At 43.7% G+C, this 22,541-nt stretch overlaps 1 protein-coding gene across 1 annotated transcript in view; it reads left to right on the top strand.

The window, feature by feature from the left end:
- Positions 1–22,541, top strand: part of Susd4 (sushi domain containing 4) — a 130,519-nt gene that overhangs the window by 85,324 nt on the left and 22,654 nt on the right. The window contains exons 4-5 of the mRNA XM_027934853.2: positions 930–1,103; positions 5,596–5,784. Coding sequence (XP_027790654.1) covers positions 930–1,103; positions 5,596–5,784 — 363 coding nt within the window. The remainder of the gene's footprint in view (positions 1–929; positions 1,104–5,595; positions 5,785–22,541) is intronic.

Consider the following 22,541-nt stretch of genomic DNA (forward strand, 5'->3'; position numbering starts at 1 on the left):
ACCATTAAGCCGAAATGTGCCCATAAGAGATGGAGAGACACATATCATGATCAGTGTGACTTAAACCAGATGGGATTAGTTGGGCAGTATTTAGGGTCAGTAAGGGTAGGGAGAACAGGATCTCAACTTGGCAGCAAGGAACACAATGGCCTATATGGTAAATTATAAGTAGACACAGTTAGAAGTGGATAGTTGTCATCCATTGATTTTATTTTATCTTTTTATCAGTTTGGTGTGTGGACTTCTTGTTCTTCCTCAGCATCCTCCTGACCCTCAGATTTGCTTGTGTCTTTTCTTCCTGGACTCGGGCACTTTGCTCTACTCCATTTTTAGGAGGTAGTGCAGCTGCTTGCTCTGAGCCTTTGTGAGATTGGCAAGAGTATGTGCTGCTCTATTTTTTATCTTTTTAGCAACAGATAAGGCGGACAGGAAGTTTTATTGGCAAACTCGGCCGCAGCTTGATGTGTGCTGTTCCACACACACGTTTTCTCATCGGGCTGGGCCTCAGGGAAAAGGTGGCCTGATGGGCGACCAGTCTGACAGTCTGCATCGTGTCTTGTGTTGTTCATAAACCAGCAAATATATCACCAGATGGATTGTTCAGGTTAATCCCCAAATCTTGTCTTTTTTCATTTATCTCCAAAATTGTTCATAAGATCAATATTGTTCATAAAATCAGGGTAACGTGTCCAGCAGGAAATGATTCCCTTTATGCCTGGGTCTTTCTTCATGAACTCTCTCTTCCTGTTACTCCAGGGAAGCAGGCTATGATGCTTGTCATCAGGCACCTGAGCCTAGTAACAAGTAAGGTATCATGTGCCAGAAATTGTATAGGTCAAGACCAGGCCTGAAAATAAGAGCTTTCTTGTGAAACTGTTAGCCATTTTAAGTTCCAGACATAATGTCTACCTTTTTCACCAAAATTGCAGATTGCCGTATCCCTCAAATTGAAGATGCTGAGATTCATAACAAGACGTATAGACATGGAGATAAGTTAATCATCACCTGTCATGAAGGATTCAAGATCCGCTACCCCGACCTCTACAACATGGTTTCATTATGTCGTGATGATGGAACGTGGGATAACCTGCCCATCTGTCAAGGTACGGGAAGGAAGCCACCATCTCCGGCTGTTCTTCTCTCAGACTCTATTGTACATGTTCTTTGATAGAGTGATAGAGATGATGGAGCGGAATGCGAAGCCATCCACCCCACACGTGTCCTTTGTGTTTTCACTGCTCTCAGGATATCCATCTTCAGTGCTTGTAGAGGTGCAGCTCCATATACCCACCTTCATGGTATAGGTTGGAAGCCCCTTATTCTTTAGCATGTCATGTGGTCCCCTAATCTAGAAAATCATATAGTTGAAGAACTTGTAACTTGGCTGTGAACACAATGATGAACTATTATATACTGAATGGAAACAGTGGGGCATTTACACTTATTTCAGTGGTGGTGAGAATACAGTTAAAGCCCATCTTACAGAAGGCTATTTTCTCTTAATAATGTTATCCCTTTTTATAATGCATGAAGAGCACAAATATCATCAAATTCAAATTTCATCCAAACCACCCGGTGAATATTCATCTTCCCATATTTTTTTTTTTCAAATTTGCCTGGGCTGACATAAAAGGACCCTGTTTGTGAAAATAAGCCTTTGCATTTCACATTAATTCTGATTTTATTTTTTAACATGTGACTTGGACCAAAGGACCAAAAAGCCAATGCATAAGTCATAATTTGATGGAGAAAGAAAGCGATCTCATTTGCTCCAAAAGCTCTAGCATGTTCAAGTTGAGACGAATGTTAACTTTGTGCTTGGAAATCACAACTGGCAGACTCCAATATTGCTTTGTGCAACTCATCGTGGGAAATAAATTGTTTCCTTACACTGGAGCTTAAGAGTCATGACCCCGTGAGGAAAGGAGCTTCTGGAAGTAGGAGGACAGAGTCAGCCATACTCCCTGCCCTTCCCTCAGAAACTGCCCAATGTGCTGGCCTGTTCTGCATCACATTTCTAAAGGGGACACGTGACTTATTTACATGCTCAGAGGCTGTCTACAAAATAAGCAGCTGGCTCCTTCCTGGGCTACTTATTCAACACACTCCATTATCTGCTGATTGGTGGTTGGTCTGCAGCACTGTCAGAGCCGTGCTGAAGATCACCTCAGACTCCAGCCACTATGAGTTTTTTCTCTCCTACTCTTTCTGTTCCATTTTGGGTCACTAAGTACTATATCTTCTTTAGGAATTCCTTTTTCCCTTAATGACTTTCTAAACATACCCCATGGTTTACCTCTTGGGGTGTCATTTTGAGTTCAGATACTTGCTTCCCCATGTCTCTGTCTGGCCACCATGGCTCCCCATCCCGTCACCCCTTAGTCAATCTCCAGTCAAGACAGGACTATTCTAAGTCTGCAACAATAGAGAGCCTACTGACTGGCTACTCTTGTGTGTGTGTGTGTGTGTGTATTTTGTGGTGTTATGTAACAAACCAGAGCCTCGTGCATGCCAGGAAAGTGCTCCCTCTCTCTGAGTTACATTCCCAGCCCTTGACTGGCTTCCCAAGAGAGTTTTGTCTCTTGGGACAACATATACATCGCAACCTTGTTTTAATTTTTCCTCAGAGGCTTCATCCCACCAAGGATGTGTCCTGGTGGCCCATGCCATGACCCCATGCCACCCTGCAACTCCCTGCCTGTGGAGAGGTTCTGCCAGCTGAATCTGCACCAGCCTCCTCCCAAGCCTCCTCATCTAACACAGCATAAGGAATGAGGAATCAGTTACCACAGACAGCCTGACACCTCTCCAAGCCCCCTGGGGGAATATAATTGGTCCTTAGAATGACATTTCATACTATAACTTTTATTTGCACCTATGGATCCAGGGGCTAAAGCCTGAAGAGGCTTCTCTCTATTATCTAGAAGTGCAAATGGAAATCACATTGAACTATTGAGTTGAAGCCAGTTTTTTACTGTTATATTTAGGACAGTCTGCCTCCAACCAAGAGTGAGCATGTCTTCCCTCTCAACTCTGATTAAATGCATGAATTTTAACCCCTGCCATCTCCTTGCGGGGTGAGGTGAGAAGCTGCTCAAACCCCATTTTTTTGTGGGAATTTTATGTTTTGGAGAATAGTGTCTGGATGCCTCCTGCTCTCTGTGGGTCACAGCTAGTTTTTATTTGGGAGAAACCAGTTTATCCATGTGAGTAGGTTAGAACAGCAACCCCTTCCTAGGAGGAGAGCGAGCATAGTCATTCTTGGCAACTCAGTTGAACTATGCATAAAGGTTCTAACGCATTTAGTTGTTCATGTTAATGTGCTTATCTTAATTATTTATTTGTCTGTTTGCTTTTGGTACTGAGGATTAAACCCAAGGATGCTGTGCCACTAAGCCACATCCCCTGCCCTTTTTATTTTGAGACAGGATCTTGCTAAGTTGCCCAGGCTGTTCTAGAATTCATAATCCTCCTGTCAGCCTCCCGAGTCACTGGGAACACAGTGCCTGACTGTGCTTATCTTTTTTTCCCCTCAATTATTGATTATGTTTATTACACACACACACACACACACACACACACACACACACACACTTTGCTATGAACATTTTTAGTTTTCAGCTGCAGGGTGGAGGTGGAGGTCAAAAGCAATCTAAAGCCATGAGCCATGAGGCTCTCCAAAGAATGGCTGAACTCCACCACCTTTTGAGTCTGGTCCATCCTAAATATTAGCTAGTTCACAATGGAGTCTGTGGGTAATGCAGAACTTGGGGTCCCCAAGACACAGGAACTGCACCATCCTGGGAGTGAATGCTTCCCTAAAATCCTGCATTCCTATACCTCACTTGTCTTAACCACACTCACTGTGATGCACGGGCACCATACACTAAGGTGTCCACCAAAGCCATTTGCTGAGACATTCCTTCCAGACACTTAACACTATCCAACACAGTCAGTTTGTAGAAAGGTTCTGCCATCTGCCGTGTGCATGTGATGCATACGATCTGTACTTGGTGACTGGAAGGGGGAGTAGGTATTTTCATTATACATCGTTAACTTTACACACAATTAGTTCTCCCCTGGAAGAACACCAGCTCTGCAGCGTCATTATTTCCTCCAGTGAAACTACTGAAGTTAAAAAGAAATTCCATGATCACAGCGGATGCCACACACAACAGAATTCTGTGCCATTGGCAATGTTATACTGGGCTGCCACAGGCTTCTAGACCAAAAGGCAGCTAATTCTTTACAGAAGTAGGAATATGGGATCCAGGTCCCAGTTCTGCTGTGATAGCACACAGAATTCTGCGCTTGATGCACTGACTCATTACTGACAGTGTTTCTCCTTGTGTGTTCCCCAGAGCAGCAGCTACAGTGGTACTTGGACCATTAGCAGTGAAATCCTCAGGCTTCAACCTAGACCTGCAGAAACAGAAGCCCAGGAGGCTGGCCCAACAGTCTGTGTTGCACCAGGCCTTTGGGTCTTTCTCAAGTTTGAAAAATCTATGCTGTAGAATTCTTCACCTGTTTCATGTAAAACACAACTGAATTTTCAAAAGTTTAGTGGTACCCACTAAGGGAAGTTTCCCTTCCATAATCTGTACCCATGGAATCAATTTATTTTGAGCTTAACTTTCCCAAGTCCCTACCACATCACTAAAACTTTTGGAGCCTCTCTCCAAAGGCTCTTCAGTGGATCTCAGCCCTGACAGCACCTTTGGATGACTTGGGGAGCTTTAATAAAATACAGTGATCCTCAGACCAGGGCATGGGGCCTGGGCATTAGTGTCTTTGAAAATCCCCTCAAATGATGTCGGTGTGCACTGAGGGCCAGAACCACTGGACTAGGGGTGTGCCAATCCATATCACACACTCAGCTACCATCCCTTACCCTCTTTTGTAACTACTTATCTGACTCTTTAGTCTCACTTGCAAATATACAAGCAAATATCTGAATTAGAAGTAGAAGAGGTTAATAGAACAAGGAGTCTGTATGTTAAAAACCAAAGTACTTTCTTCTTCAGAGGCTGTTATGGGGTAGATAAGTGATGTCCCCCAAAAGCTCATGTGTGAGACAATGCAAGAAAGTTTAGAGGTGAACTAATTGGGTTATGAAAGTCTTAACCTACTCCGTGCATTAATCCCCTAGTAGGGATTATGTGGGTGGTAACTAAAGGCAGATAGGGTGTGGAGGAGGTGGGTCCTTGGAGGCATACCCTTGTGGGTTGATATTTTGTCTATGGTGAGAGGATGGCGCATGCTCGCTCTCTCTGCTTCCTGGTGCCATGTTTTGAGCCACTTTCTTTCACCACACTTTTCTGCCATGATGTTCTGAATGAATGAAATTGACTGTCGATGCTCTAAGACCTCTGAAACTGTGAGCCTCAAAATAAACTTTTCCTCCTCTATTTGTTCTTGTTAGGTCTTTTGGTCACAGTGGCAAAAAAAAAAAGCTGACTAAAACAGAGGCAATGCTGTTTTGTTCTTTCTTCTATGCAGTGGGCCAACCCTGAAGAGTCCCAGTGTGCTGTTTGACTCTTGGATGTACAAAGATGACCAAGTGAAACTTTCCTTCTCTTCTTTCACATTTCACAGGCTGTCTGAGACCTCTAGCCTCTTCTAATGGCTATGTGAACATCTCTGAGTTCCAGACCTCCTTCCCAGTAGGGACTGTCATCGCCTATCGCTGCTTCCCTGGATTTAAACTCGAGGGGTCTGAGTATCTCGAGTGCTTGCACAACCTTATCTGGTCATCCAGCCCACCCCGGTGCCTTGCTCTGGAAGGTAACACATCTTAGCCTTTTGGAGTTGCATTTTGAATTATGAAAGCGGACATTTCGATGGGAAATGAAGAACTGCAAATGATGGCCAGCAGTAACCTTTGTTCCCTGAGTCCACTTTTCTTGCTTTTGTCCAGAGCAGAGACCACCTGCCATGAAACCATACTTCCAGTTAGACGTAAAATTTGCTTCCCCCATCCTCAGGCTCACAGGGGAGGAGAGTGGGTGAAAGAAAAAGTTGCAAGCATCAAAGGTTAAACTGCAGAATATTGCAAAGTTAAATGAAATGTCTTCAAAAATTAATTTTCTCTGCACCAAATGAAAACATATTGCATTATGGCATCATTAATCTCACCCCTCGTTTTATTGTTGTGTCAATGTTTCCTCCATATTTCCATGCATTTTATAGCTTAGCTATAAATGTTTTGCTGCAAGCACATCCTTGGAAGCCTGAAAGCAAGAGCTCTTTCTTCCTTGTTTATTGAATCTATATGATTACAAAGTACGCATCACTAAAGACCACTAATCAGCAGTATAAGATAGTGAGGGGGAAGGGCATCCACTGCCAGGATCAAGGCAGTGTCATGGGGTCCATAAAAGTCTTGTGCTAGACAAGTTGGACATACTGGTTCAGCCCTTGCTTTAACACCCACCTTGAAATTATGCCCGATGTGATTCTTGGCATGTGAATAAGTGGGTGGGAAGGGACCTCCATGGGGAAAGAAAAAAAAGAAAAAAGAAAAGGAAACCTCCCATCAAGAGCCTCTCTAAACCTATTTGGAACCTTGGTTGGAAACGAAACAAATAAAGAAACAACAAAATGTGGAAGCAAACCAGTTCTTACAGGTTTACAGCAGCTTTATAGTGTGCAGCTCTGTGGGAGGAGGTAAGAGTGGGAAGTATGTCTGGAGGGCGATGCTCAGAGGAATCAGAGAAAGCATTTATTCCTAAAGGAAAGGATGGACTTGGGGCCCTGGAGCCTCCTTGGAGGGAGAGGGAGTGGTGGGCGGCAGGGAGAGTGGAGGGAACCGTGGGTGGCAGGGAGAGTGCCAAGCCTGGGCCATTTTTTTGCCCTATCCCTAGGCTGGTCATTAGAGCTCCTGCTTCCCTCACCTCTCACCTGTCCCAAATCCTCTAATGGATTGGCAGGAACCCAGGGTAGAGGTGTTAGATAAAGTAGAGGACACCCAGTTAAATTTGAATCTCAGAGAAACAATAAATAATTTTTAATAGGAGCATGTCCTGAAATGTTGCATGGAACTTAAGGTTAAAAAGAAAAATCCTGCTTTGGCTTATCTGCAATTCACATATAACTGAATGTCTTGTACTGCTGTTTGCTGAATCTGGCCATCCTTGCCTGAAGAGACAAGGTCATCCCCTTTGTTACCAGTGGACTAGCCTTTCTCTTGTCTGGCTACTGATGGTGGGTCAGGGTAGGCACATGAAGAAGGGGGCCTGTCTTCTAGTTCCTGGAGGCTTTTTTCTACCCAGATGACCAGGGAGAGAGAGGGGTAGTTTAAAGATATCATTATTATGATTTTATCTATTTGAAATGCCCATTTTAAATTTTTTTCAAATTTGGCTTAAATGTGTTTCAAGCAGTCAGGTTTTGATAAGCTTCATTTGGGGACTTAGAAAGCAGTTTTTATGGAGCCTAGAGAATATGATATGGAGAGACATAAAACAAAATCTTAACTTCAAGAGGCAACGATCTAGGGTTGTAAACAGAAGCTGTGAGCAGCTTCTGGTTGAAAATGAGTCTGCTTGCTTAACACATGCCCTTTTCCACTGCAGCCTCAGCTCTGGCTGCAGAGAGATGCTGAAGATCCAACCTGATATCACCTGTGCCAGGAAGGCCACTTGAATGCCTTTTTCCCTCAGTTGGTTTTTCTTTTAAATAATGTTCACATCTTGATTTTCAATACACGTCTCTTTAAATTATCTGATGAATTTAATTTGTGAGCCCTTTTAGATGTACCACTGCCGAAGGTATAAAAGCCATGACTCTAAACTGAGAGATAACAGAGTGGACCAAAGGAAAACTAGATAGAAACTGGGTGAAGGCGAACAATGAGCCTGGTGTGATGGCACATGCATATAGTCCCAGCATCTTGGGAAGCTGAGGGAAGAGGATCACTTAAGGTCAGAGTTCAACTTCAGTCTGGGAAACAGAGACCCAGCAGAGATCCAGTGTCCCCCCCAAAACAACAGTAACAACAACAACAAAAAGCATAAACAATGGATTAAAAAAATAAGAGGCAAAGGTTCATGAGAACATCATCAAGTTGTGCCTAGGTATTAGCACTTCTTTAATTCTTTCTTCAAATTGTGTATCATCTTTTTCAACCTCAGTGCCTTATTTATGTAATATTATTGCAGGGTTTCAAAAGAGATGAACTGTTTCTAGGGATTCTACCCCTTTAATATATCACCCACACTCTCCCCCACCTTCCTGTTTTCCTAAACCCACAATTTGCATGATTTGATTTTTCTTGATAGCATAGTAAAAATGATTGCACTGTGCTGTAGAATCATGATGTTATTGGGGGCTTTAAAATATGTTAGGGTGCTCCTATAGTGAGTGAGTGGGTGCTGTGCAGGTCTTTATGAGGTTTTTATCCTTTCCCCTTCCTCTCCTACTACTAATGCATCAGCTACCAGGGTACCTGTCACTCTCAGGGAGCATGTGGTGCCATGTTTTCTCCATGCTCAACTCGTTGCCTTGCCTGCTGTGAGCCAGGGTATGGGATTCCTAAGATGATCATGGGTTTATCAATTAAGACTGTTGGCCATCAGGCTGGCTGGCTTCACATCCTGGGTCTCTTGCTTAGTCACTTTGCCCTAGAACAAGTGGTTTTGCCTCTATTGGCCTCCATTTCCATTTCCTCATCTGTAAAATGGGGGTGGTGATCTACTTATCTCATGAGATTGTGAGGATTCAGTATAACAAATCTGACGTATTTAGTGAGGTTTCTGACACATAGCAAGTGGCCAATCAATTGATGTTTTTAGAGTTGTGTATAAGTCACCATATAAACAAGTGAGGATCTGGGCATAATTCTCTATGAATAAGGTGCCCAGGCTTTGGAGCATGTTCATTGTGACACTAATTTTGGTTGTTCAGGTGCAATGTTAGTTACTTGCATGTTCTTAGCTGTGTTTGTATAAGATGGAACAGATAAGGGAAGGAAATACTGAACAATAAAGATAATTGCCTTTATTTTTGAGAGATGATTTTTAGTCAGCTTTTTTTTTTGCCACTGTGACCAAAGGACCTAAAAAGAACAACATAGAGCAGGGGAGGTTTATTTGGGGCTCATGGTTTCCGAGGTCTCTGTCCAGATGGCCGACTCCATTGCTCAGAGCCCGAGGCAAGGCAGAACATCATGACAGAGTAAAGCTGCTCAGGCAGGACAGGGCAATCAGGAAGCAGAGAGAGCTTCACTCATCAGGGACAAAATATAAACCCCAAAGGCATGACCCCAGTGACCCACCTCCTCCAGCCATATCCTACCTGCCTACAGTTATAGCCCAGTTAATCAGTGGATTAAGCCATTGATTAGGTTCTACCTCTCAACCCAATCATTTCACCTCTGAGTGTTCTTTCATTGTCTCACACATGAGCTTTGGGGGGACACCTCATATCTAAATCATACTAAGTGACTATATATGTGCCAGACTCTTGACCAAAGTGTCTGTTCACTGCTACTAACCCCACCTTGCTGATGACCAAACCAAGGTTTCTAATGGCTCAGTAACTTGCCTAAAGTCAGCTAATAGTGAGGGAGCTAGAACTTGAGCATGAGTCTTTGTCACTTCAAAACTCTTGATATAAATCTGAGTCTGATTAACTTATTCTGATTTTACAATCCAACAGGGAAGGTGATTTGGTTTTACAAAAACTAAAAAAAAAAATAAATAAAGCTTTATTACATAGGAAGGAATTTATCATTCTAGGCTGTGGTCTTCCTCAAGAAATCCCAGGTACAGGGGACCATGAGTCCAAAGGGAGGTCCTACCGCCCACCAGGTGGCTGCCAGCTCTTACTGCTGCCCCCTGAAAATGCCTGTTAGTCCCCATGTTACAGTGTGGTGCTTCACTTCAGCTAGTGAGCTGGGCAGAGATGGTTAGTCTACTTTTACAGATGGGGACACTGACACCTTAGAGGATGGCATAACTTGCTCTGACCCCCTAGCTCTCAGGTGTGGCTTTTTCTGCCACATGGCACCCCCTCTCCCTAATGGAATAGAGAGCCAACACTTGACCTGTCACACTCACATGTAAACAGTCCTATTTTTGAAGGTTAGCTTTGGGAGGAGTTGATCATGATCATTTGGAAGAAAAGAACTTGGTAGTATCATCAACGGTAGGAAGAGTTCCAAGGACCAGTATAGAGGTCATGTATTTTTCAGCCGGTACTATTATGCTCATCTTATGAGCGGGAATCCCTTCTGGAGCACATGTGTACCTCCATAGTGTGTAATGGATAAAGCACCTGAAATCACCAAACCTTGAACAAGAATGTTAGCTGCAATATTTTGGACCTGAAAGGGACTTTGTGCATCCTTTTATGTTGGCCCATCTTTCTGTGGGTATACATGCTTTTCCTCATCTGGGTGTATCTTAATCCTTTCCCTTCTCAGGCCCTCTTCATCTCTGAGGATATCACCTCTCCCTGTCTCATTTCCATGCATTGAATCCAATAATTTTTAAAAGAACCTAGATAATGAGTATGGGCAATTTCTTCTAAGTGCTCAGAACTCAGTTGACCTTGCCATCAGGGTTTATTGAACACCTGCTAGGCCCAGAGCAAAACTAAAATGGGCACTGGGGAATTGCAAAGAAAGAAAAGGGCATAATTCTTTACTCTGCAGAGTTTACAGTCTACAGGGGAAAATGAGAAGACAAATTCCATTATCTAGAGAACAGATCATTACAGGTGGCATGTACATGCACACACACAGATACTTTTACCAAGGAGCATGTGAGAGCATCTGCACTTTGGAGAGGGTAGAAGGACAGTTCTAGTAGGTGATATTACAAGTGCAAAGTGAAAATTTCTGTCCAGAGATTTGTGGCATTTTTTGTTTATTTTCCCTGGAGACCAAATCGTAACATACTTTCTGGCTCCACTTGATTCACTCATATGGAAGGATTGTGCATTTTGAAATTGGAGAGCTCATCAGCCTAGGCAGCAGATATGTGTGTGAAGGACACTGGTCCAAAAGTTGAAGGATGGGAATGTAGGATGTTGAGGGTCATAAAGCAAGGAAATATAGCCACACAGCAGATAAGGTTACAAGGAAAGACATGTGCATACCTGAGGCGGACTAGGAAGAAGAGGTGCCAACTGTCCAGGATCCCCAAGACACTGTAGTTAGGTGATGCACAACCACAGAAAACGGCTCTTTCTTCATAAGAGGAAGGTTTTCCAATGGCCTGGTGGTGACACAGAGGTGCTAGTTATCTAGTTCAAGAAATTCCTGGTGGCAGTTTGCTCAAATGGCATGTCAACAACAACAGAGATCACGTGACCATGCATCTGTGAGGCAAGATAAGGGTCAAAAGAACAGGTGATTGAAGCCAAAACTTGGCATTTGGAGTCCTTGCTGGTAGCTTCCATCTACTTAAAGTCTCTTTTGTTTCCCTAACAAAGGACTTAGTTCCCCAACCAGAGGTCCTTTCAATAGATCTCCAGAAACAACAAGAGAGTGGGGGATCAAATCCAGAAAGGATCAAGACTTTGGAAAGAAAGTAACCAAAATGAGTGCAATATGCGCTTTAAAATAAGTGCCTGTGAGAGCCATGTACTCATTCAGCCAATTTTTTTTAAGGCCTCAATGTTGAGGATTTTGCAAGATCCAGAGCACACAGTGGTATATGAGTTATATAAGGTGTCTGCCCTGCAAGGGCTCTTATAGCTCATAATGCTGTTCATGAAATCTCACTCTCCTGGCAGGTATATTCAGAATATTCTATCTGTAAGGTCTCCAGGGTCTCCAGAGGTAGGGGTAACCTACTCTGAGGCTTCTGAGAAGGTGTTCTCAAGTGAGGTCTTCCTGGTTTAGAAAGTACTGGGAGGGCTGCATTGTGAGTCACTTTTTGCAGTGTGGGGCTGGCTCCTGGGGAGTCTGATGTGTTTTTCCATCTGCTTTTCCAAATAGGGGAGAAGATCATTTCAGGAACTACAGGTGCCTAACACTTGCCTTGTAATGACTTGGGCAGTGACTTCCCCAAAGTTGACATTTTCCAGAGGCTTTTTCGGCCCCATGGCTGGCATTTCTTCCAGGAACAAGCAAAGCCAACCCCATTAAGGAGCTGAACATCTGAAACTTTTTGTTTTAAATCTAACCAGTCTTCAAACTCAGAAACCCAAAGTGATCCCCCCATTCTCACTCATCTCAGAGCTCACATGGACAGAGATGAAGGTTTAATGAGACAGTGTCAGATTCGATCACACAGAATGCAGCGGTGTGATTTCCCGAGAACCTACTAGTGCCCAGGGATCCTTTTAGGTCTGTGTCCTTTTATAAGAAATGGAAGAGACATAAGAAACTGAAGAACCCTGTTTGGCCAAATAAGAAATAACTTGAAAGTTTCCAATTTGAGATCAAAACTCGAAGCCAGCTTGGATGTAGAGGGCTCCCAGCTCCTGAGCTGTAGTTTGCAGTATACTTTGTTCCCGAGTCAAAATATGTTCAGGTACAAGAGGCTCCTGGCATAAGAGGTGCCTGCCATGATTTCTCCCTCCAGGAATCCTGACTTTACTGGGAATCACCTCTGGACTTCAAAGCAAATCCTTCGTAGGGAACAGGAAGGACACAGCAGACAATCTGGGCCTCATCAGATGAGGGGCCCTGCTTACCTTAGGAAAGCAGAGAGAGCTCCCGTGGGGGCAAGCTGCAGGGGATAATACTCAAAGCTTCTGTCCAGACTGACCCACTCCCTTCCACAGGTGGGAGGTTCCCATTTCCCAAATGGAAAATTCAAAGCACCAAAAGGAGTCTTGGGCCTGTTCCCAAAAAGGTGGCTATAAATTATTGTCCATGAGGAGATTCATTGTTACTAGGTCACTTCCCCAAACCAGGGTTGGGGATCTCCTGATGACATTTATGCCCTCTTGCCACCTTTCACTAGACAAGTAAGGGAATCTCGGAGTCTCCTCTTCCTGCCCAGTGATCCAAATAAGAAAGCCTTGGATGCATATGTGTCTTGGTCCATCGGATTTTAAGTAAAAAGAGAGAAATGACAGAAGAGCAATCATAGCAGGGATCTCATGTCACTGACTTTGACTTGCTGATCATAGAAAAAAGAGTATGGAAGGCCTTAGACATCCCAGATTCACCTTCCCCTGCCTACCCTGTCACACCCCAGCATCTCCTTTGTGGAGATGAGTTAGCAGCACCAGAGCTGAGCCTGGGCCTTGTGTGGCCTGGGAGTGCCCATCGAGGTTGGCACATACAGCCTAAGGCTCTGGCACCAGTCGGCTGCCTTGCATGGGGAGGCACACACCACTCTGTCCCCTTTCCCTTCCTCACCTGTGTTCTTGAACAGGGGAAAGCAGTATTTTGAACTTCCTTGTCCCATGAGCAACTCCATGACAGAAAGTGCCTCTTTCCTCCATGAATTCTCAGCCCTGGTGTGTGGTATAACTAAAGCTTCCTTCAATCCACTTGGCATCTGTGGACACTGTGCAGGTGCCTTTATTGTGTGATCTCTCACCCCAACAGTCACGAGAACACGACTGATGCCAGCTGCAGATGAGACCGAGGTTCAGAGAGCTTCCCTTCCTTTCCCAAGGCTACCCCCTCGTCAGCCAGTCGGTACACTTCCTGAGTCCAAGCCTTCTACTGACATCACTCCCATGGCCCTGCAGGACCTAGAGCACCTACTGAGCACTATGGTCTGGGTTCTGATCCTAGCTCTATTTCCTCAAGTGGAAAGGGAAGGAGTTGGAAGAGTTGACCTCAGAAGTGCCCTCCTGGCAGACACATTCTTTTCACTGCTCTTACCAGAACTCTTCCCAGAGAGTCTGCCCTGGACTTGGCTGGCTCTGCAAGGCAGGTAGCAAAGTGAACAGCTGGGGTGCTAGGTTGTTCCTCCTCTTGATGGCAGCTGACATCATCTCCCTGCAGCTCATATTCATGGTCGACCATAAGCTTTCCATCACTGGGAGGAAACAGAGAGATAAGAACAGATGCTCATGGAGGGTCTTCCTGGTAGCAGGCACTTCACTTGTCCTCTGTATTCAGCCTCAAGACAATTCTGGGAATAATGATTCTCTCTTTACAGAAAGGAAACAGGCCCAGTAGCAACCCTTGGCCTGCGGGAGCAAGACACAGAGCAAGATTCAAAAGCTTCTCTGACCCAACCTCAGGCTGGGTTCTTTCCTCGGCACTGTGCTGCCCTCCGTGGAGAGACCACCTGAGTACTCTACTTAGCCACCAGAGGCGACTCGTTTGTTCATTAATGTTCCCCGTGGATTTTTAGCATGCTCAGGTTTTGGAAGAAATCATGTGTGTGTGTGTGTGTGTGTGTGTGTGTGTACATATGTATGTATGTGTGTATATATATATATATATATATATATATATATATATATATATATATATATTATATGATTTTACCCAAGCTGTACTGCATACCATAGTGAACAAGACGGTAATTCTTTTTTTCTTTTTTCCATCTATCCCTTTTGCCTAGTAAGGTTCTGTTGTCAACCAGCATTGTACTGAGTGCCGTGGGGCATCTGCTTATTAGGAATTCAAGTCATGCTCAGCTCAGCTGTAGTGATAATAGCAGTGACCAACTGGTCACCCAACACCCCCTCCCCCAGCTTCTCACCCTTCTCAGTAGACCAACTGGCCAGGGGCATGGTCTCCATTAACCTCTGCCAGCCTTTCAGGCTCCCTGCAGACTCACCCACGATCCTGCCAGCAGCTGGATCCAATTGAAATTGCATCAGCAGAAAGTGAAGAGCAGTGAATGCCTTCTCTCTCCTCTTGAAACTACAGAGCAGCGGGGCCTCTTTTCATGGGAAGGTGGAAGGAGGCCTTCTGATTTATCTGCTTGCCCCAAACTATCACTTTCTCTCTGCTTTAGCTGATGTTAGAGGTGTATGCAAGATTAGGAAATGCTCTATCAGGTGGTTTGGGGCTAGTGTCCTCAAGGCTCTGAGGCCCAGCAAAGAAGGCCCCAGGTTAGCTTTCTTCCCGGCTGACCCCAGCCCCAGTCACTCTGTTTTACATATTTATATAGGATGTTCCCACTCAAGATTTATTGAAAGGAAGAGTTTGCCAGTGTAACATCTGAAAATCATTCTCTTAGTTCTGCCTTCTCAAGAACCCAAGACCAGAGAATTGAAAGGATTTGCTAGGGTTGCATAAAAATTCCAACATCTCTTCAGACTCCCAACCTTCAGGTGTGGAAGTAGATGGCTAATTTACAACCCTGAGTAGGAACCCAGCTTACATCAGCCAAAACTTGATGGGATTTTTAGATCTTATTCTTGAAAACAAAAGAATTTCCTGTTCGCTTTGAAGACAAATGAGTGTTCCTGGACTTGTGAAAGAGGAAATCTTGGGCTTCGTTGGTTTCCTGTGTTAGCAACATTAGCTAGCCAAGCCCAGTCTGAAACACAGAGAGGTCAGTTTATGAATGGAAATGCATTCTCTGATCTGGACACATTGTCAGTGGGTAACATCCCTTTTGCCTATTTTGTTCCCTGGCAATGAAAATTTCTGTAGCTGACGCTGTTTGTGTTACAATCACCTTGCCTGTGACCCTGGAGGGGTATTTTATTAGCAGGAAATGCAAAATAGCAAGCAATCCTGTTAATTTATTGTTCACAAGCAATAGTAAATTATCCTAATACCATTTTCATGTACTGTTCTTATATGACAGCAGAGTGATTACAAGAAAATAGTAGCTTGCGTGCCACAGAAGTGTGCGTAATTTTTTTCTTTCTTTCTTTTTAATAAAGACTAATTGCCCAGTGGCATCCCTCTTCTTGGTCACACATCACTCTTGTACTCATGTGTAGACTGTACTGTAACATCAAGGAAGAAGCTTCCTCCCCTTGCTTTCTTCCTCCTCCTTCTCCTCCTCCTCCTTTCTTCCATTGAATCAGAAAACACTTCCAAGAGGCTTCCTTCCTTTTTTTTTTTTAAGTAGATCCAAGTTTCCAGGCTTTGCTGCTATTGCTTTCTAGGCTCTGTTTCTCCTGGTCATTATGACTTTTGACCTGCCTGTCCTGAACTCTTCCTCGTCCTCTCTCTCCAGATCTGCTGTCCACCAGCGTATGCAGCCCCTATGCAGGTCCCTGCCCACAGGGCCTTGCTTTCCTTTTGTCTCATTGGAAGCATGTGACCATCAATCCTCCCTCTCTCCTGGCTTCCAGAATCATTATTTTTTATTTTTTAAACTGCACTTTAGTGCAGAAATTTCTGCTGAGGTCGAAGGAGCAAAACTGGTGGTTCTCTTCTCCCTACCAAAGGGGCAAACAGAGCTGACAGCTCCATTGGTTTGAACAGTGACTCTCACCAAATGAAGAAAGAAAGAGGTCACCAGAGGAGGACCCCATAACTCCCTCCCCCATTCCTGCACACTCTCAGAGCTGGGATCCCCTCAGGGTTGTGCCCACATCCAGGCAGGCCCCTCCCTCCACTCTCACCTGATGAGCAGGGTTGTGCCCACGTGGGAGGCTGCTCTGTTTGGCATAGGGAGTATGGAACATGACCCTTTACTAGATTCATGGTTTTCACCAAAGTATATTTTGGATTTGTCCTGCAGTCCCTTCTTATTTTTTGAAAATCCAGACATGGAAGCTGAAGTCTTTTTCTTATGATGTTTAAATGTCAAGCCACTGAAAAAAGTGCAGCATTAAGCAACCACAAAGCCATGACCAGTGGTTTGAGCCCCTCGCTTGTACCCCCAGGATGACTTCATTCTGCTCAGAAAATCGATGAATATGACAAATGGGAAATTGTATTTGTCCTTAAACTCTAGGATATCATCTCATTCCCCCTCTAGGCAGGATTTATTTCCTCCTTCCCTCTCTGGGAAGTTAGGCGACTTGTATTTCAGAGCAATAAAACCTCTTATGATCAGGTGCCATGCAGAAGATGATAAATCCCCTCAGTCACTTCGAGTCACTCGGCGTATCTACAAAGTGGTCTGGGGTCATTCTTACAGGTCCTTTCCTAGTTTCCTTCACCTGCCCACCTCCCACTTTCCTTCTCCCAAATTACCCATCTCTTTTCTCAAAGAAGCTAGACATCTAGGGTGGTAGGCAAGTTAAATAGCAGTGCCTGTCCATGCCCATCTTTGTGTCTTCTGTCATTCATCTTTTTTTTTTTCATAAAACCTCTTCCCACAATGCCTGTGTGTGCAATCTTTTTCACTTTTTGTACACGAGGAGGTTTCTTTTTTATTTGTTTTGGTTTTGCAGAAAGGTCATACCTGATTCTAAACTGTGCCTAGATTCCTCTAAAGTGTTTAAGGAAGACAGTGCTTTACCAGAGCTCATCTGTCTCCTCAAAAATGGTTTCTGAAGAAAAGCCTAGGACTTTGATCACATTCTGGTCGGTTTGCTCCTCGATGGATGAGAACCAAATGCATTTTCTAACTCTGCCTCTTCCACCCAAGGGAAGGGATTTAATATGATCCATCCATTAAGAAGTTGGAAAAAATGGTTGGATATTTTTAAGATGCAGCCAATTATATTGAAATTCAGATTTTAAAACTAGTCCTTATCTCAAGCTATCACAAGGGAACAACGGTGCCTACATAAGTCTGTATTTTCATACCATAAGTGTCTTATTCTGACAGAATTTTTTTTTTTTTTTTTTGGAGATGGGGAGAAAAGTAAATTTGTGGGAAGATAGGAAGCCAAGAATTCTATAGACAACCATGCCTAAAATAGCCTGGGAGAGGAAACTTACCCAGCCATATTGCTTGATGTTTTAAAAGACATTGTGGGCCTTTGCATTATCTGTGGGTGATTTTACTTTCCCTAGAGCATAAATAAATTTAAAAAACAGCCTGATTTTGACTAGCACCTCCCAGAGAGAATAACAAGTATCTCCATGAGGAGTGCTTGGGGTTCAAGGCCTGGGATTCAGTTTTTTCCTCGCCCACAAGTTAACCACTTTAAGGGACATAGTGTTTCTTATTTCAGTTAGGAGGACTTCTTGTTATTCCAGATGGACATTCTGACATTACCTAGGAAACCCTTCTGCTTCCCAGTGGACCTGGCCCAAAGGCTGGGCTCCACTTTCTGGACCAAGGGTGGATTCATGCTATATTTGCTTACAAGGGTGACTGTAACAGACTATTATGAAGTAGGTGGCTTAAAACAGCGGGGTGAGAGAGAGGGAATCTAGAGGGATCTTTCACATATGATATCCAGTTTTCCCATCACCATTTGTTAAAGAGACTATATTTTCTCCAACAAAAGTTTTTGTAGGAAAAAAGGGGGGAATTACATGAAAATAGGAGGGAGACAGTAAGGGTAGAGGAAGGTGATCAGGTGGAGGGATGGGCAAGAGGAGGTCCTGGGAATAAAATTAATCAAATGATGTTGTAAACATGAGTGAATATGGCACAATGAAACATACTATTCTATACAATTAATATGCCTAATAAAATAAAATAAACAAATTTATTGTCTGCTGGATCTAGAGGGTAGAAGTCTAAAGTCAGCAGGACTGTGCTTCCTCTAAGGCTCCAGATAGAATCCCTCCTGGCCTCCTTCTAGCTCCTGGTAGTGGCCATGGCCCTTAGTGTGCCTTGGCTTGTAGCTGTATCACTCTGATCTTTTCCTCTGTCGTCACATGAACCCTCCCTAGGTCCGTATCTTCATGTGGACATTTCCTCTCTGTGTCTCTCTGCCTCTTCTTTCAAGGACCCCTGTCATATAGGATAGCATGACCTCATTTTCTCCATCTGCAAGGTACCCTGTCTCCAAATAAGGTCATATTCATGGGACCTGGCATTAGGACTTCAACATAAGAATTTGTGATGGGGGAAGGCACAATTCCATGCTCTCCCAGCCTTGGGAAGAAGTCGCCTTCTCCTCTGAATTCCCTGTGCTTCTTGCTTCCAGGTTAAAAGGACTATCTTCAGGTCTTTCCAAACCCTAGCTGACAAGCATCCTTTGAACTGCCCACACCCCCTTCGTGAGCCAGCCTGTCCTCTAGCCCCATATATGATGCCTTGCCTATGTCCACTGAGCCAAAAAATGAGTTTGCCTTCTCCGTCTATCAGGATCCCTCCATCTCTTCACATCTCTATAAGCCTCATGGCTTTTCTAAACTAACCCCACTGTGCATAATACATATCTTAGCAAATAAAGAAATCATTGCTCCAAAATCTGGCCGTTGAGAGGCCCTACACTCCATTTCCTTGATGTACACTTAAAACCCCATGGCAAGTCTCAGTGAAAGACCACAGTGAATGATTCAGAGCCAGCGTCACATATGGTCCAGCCCCAGCTCTGCTATTTACTCGCCAGGTGACCTTGGGGAAATAATTTCACCTTTCTGAGCTTCAATTTCCTTTTCTGCACAAATGAGGCAATAACAACACCTGCTCTGCAAGATTGTTGCTAGGATCAAGTGAAATAGGTATGTATGCTGCCTTCATAGTAGATGCTTGTTAAATGTTACCATTGTGATTACAGCTTGCTTTCTATCTCATTGGTGCATATTGTAGCTAAAAATAGTAACTATCTCCTTTTTTTTAAAATTGAGCATCTACTTTTGTGCCAGGTACTTGGTGCTTGTTGATTTACAGATATCATTTCTAATTGTTATAAATGCCCTGCAAGTAGGCATCACTGTTCCTGTTTTACAGATGATGAAAACTAAAGCTCAGAAGGAAAATAAAAATAAAAATTTAAAAAGTAAAATGCCCAGGTCACATAGCTACTCAGCGCTTGAGCCAGAATTTGAACCTAGGGCAGTGCACTTGACCTTACTTGTAAAGCTGCCTCCACACTAAGCCACCCAGTTTTGTCTTCTAAGTGTCTCTTCTCTCACACTCTCATTCTCATACTTTGTCCTTTCTGTCCCCCTGCTGGCTTTGTCCTTGCTCCTTTCTTTCACTGTCCATGCCTTCTAAGACAGTGTTGCTTGAATTTATTCAGATGTCAGAAAAGCATGGTACTTTTCAAAGAATAGTAGGCTTTTTTTTCTTTTGCAGAAGAAATATTGATAAAGTTATTTATATTGGGCAAATATTTGAAGCACTTTTACCAAGCACTTTTACCAACATAAAATATTCCTATTTTCTATATATAATCTAGAATCCTACCTAAAAGCATCTATGTACATGTACACACACATGCACACACACACACACACCACACCACACACACAGCTAGGAATAATACATGATTAATTACTCTCCACTATTATTAACTAACTACTGAATTATGTATCTCCTCATCTGCTAGGATTTGCTATTAGACAAGAATAAGAATTTCACAAATTTCCAAAAACTTTTAGAAAAAAAAATAGAGGATAACAACTTGAGGTTCAGAATATCCCATACATGAATCTATCTGGGTGCCACCTTGGTCTAGTTTGTGAAGGGAGAGATTGAGAATCACCAAGATACACTGGCAACATTTAACTCCAACATCCTCTCTGAGGGTGGAAAGATTTGCTGATTCCAGAGAGAGGCAGGAAAAAAACAACAACTCTAAATGTTCCTTTACCTGTGGGCTTTTTGTCTTACCTTGTGGGACATACCCCCTTTTAATCTTGTGTCCTGTTTTCTCTCCCTTAAAGAAATGAAGATGCCCTGATTGCCATTAGAATTCTAACCACAGGAGGATTTGTATGGGAAAAGGTTCACTGTCTTCAGAATACTTTGATTCCATGGATGTCTTGTGATTTATTCTTACCTGGTGTGGTCCAGGCTGTCCTTGATGTAGCCAGTCCTCCAGTCATTGCAGGGAAAGAAGAGCAGCCTCATCAGAACACAGAAACACAGGCCAACTTTTCATTTCAGTGTCAGTTTTTGCTGCAAAGACAGTACATCATGGGTTTGCATCTGTTTGCTCACCTGCGTGCTCCTCCATGGCTTTTGATGGCTACACCACCAGACATTCTTCCTATGTAAAGCTTGATTTGTGTATGGTGTGTGTGTCTGTGTTTCACACTGAAATCTCACAGTGGTCATCAGATGCTTTCTGTGTTTCTTCAGGGTTACCCTACTGTGGGACACTGTGATAGCAGATCAGAGCCTCTCCCTCAGGGCCCCTGGGTAGTACTGATCTTATTTGATTTGTCAGCACATCTCTGAGCAGGTAAACACCATGTTCCATCCGGCCTGGAAACAAGCAAAGCTCCAGCCTCATGATCATTTGCTTCCTTTGGTGGACACATTTATCGGCCATCTATGTTGTTATAACAAAACAAAAATGGAAAACGTAATGTGCGTATAATGTTTATTGATTTTTCCTGAGCTAAAAGCAAAGTTTTAGATGTAGCCTTGGAAACAACTGTGACTTTGACATGGAGAATCCCATGCAGCTTCCTGGAATCATTACCCAAACTTAGATCAGACTGGGGAGAGCTGGCACACTGCCAGCTTTGACTATTCGAAGTGAGCAGAACTTCTGAGGACGGAGGTTGAGTGATTCTGTTCATGTTAGAATTAAACAGTCCCTATACTCCTGGTCCCTCTTAGAGCCTTGCTGATGATATGCTAGGCTGTCTTGGGATGATGTCCTTGCCTTCAACACACAGAATCACAGGCTCTACCACCATTTCCCCTTGCTCTTCAAAGCCAGCTGAGGTCAAGATTCTGCCATTAAAAGCCAGGATTCTCACTTGTCCCCATTTAACTCAGCTACGAACTTTCCTAGTGGTGTGGGATAGCCCTTCCCAAATGGGACTGTGCTTGTGAATCATCTGGAATCCTGCTAACAGAAAGTTTCTGATTTGGTAGTCTGGGGTATAGCTAGAGCTTACACACATCTAGCAAGCTTCTAGCTGAGGCCAAGCTAATGGTTCACTGGATAGCAGTTCAGATAACAAGGCCTTCAGATCAGATACCAATGCAGTGTAATTCAAACACCACACCAGCGCCACTGAATGTTGTAAGCCAGCCATCCTCAGCAGATGGAGAACAAGGGGAGCTGATTTTTCCCAGATCTCTATTGTAACTGCATGAGATAGTGATTCTCAACTCTGACTACCCATTACAATCACCCAGGAACCTCTTAAGACATAGCCATGGCCAGAACCCAGCCCTGACCAATGAAACAAAGTTCCCCATGTGATTCTAATACGCAGCCAGGACTGAAGAACCACTGACCCAAGTCATTAAGACACTCTTCAAATGCAGCACTAATGTGGCAGCAAGGGAGAGTGCTGACTGTAATAATGTACACTAATATCTAAAGAATTCCTGCCTTGCTCTTAAACAGAGCAGATTCACATCTGTTACTCCTTATACCAACTGCATATGGTGGATTACTACTATGAGAAGGTTCCCAGAAAGGAATCGTGGTTCAAACAAATTGGAAGTCTGCTTCAGTGTAGTGGTACGGAGTGACTGTTGGTCTGCTGGTACCTCTTCTCCTTCTGGTCATTCCCATGGGCCAGTAGAGGCTCTATTCTCCTGTATAGCTTCTGAGGTCCCTTTGGGAGATCATTCTAGCCAGCCAAAAGCATGGAAAGGCTTCATGAGAAAGGCCTAGAAGTAGTAATTATCATCTCACATCCCATTGACTAGAACCTAGAGGAACAC

Source organism: Marmota flaviventris, chromosome 12 (genome assembly GCF_047511675.1).
Source record: "Marmota flaviventris isolate mMarFla1 chromosome 12, mMarFla1.hap1, whole genome shotgun sequence".
NCBI classification, from domain to species: Eukaryota; Metazoa; Chordata; class Mammalia; order Rodentia; family Sciuridae; genus Marmota; species Marmota flaviventris.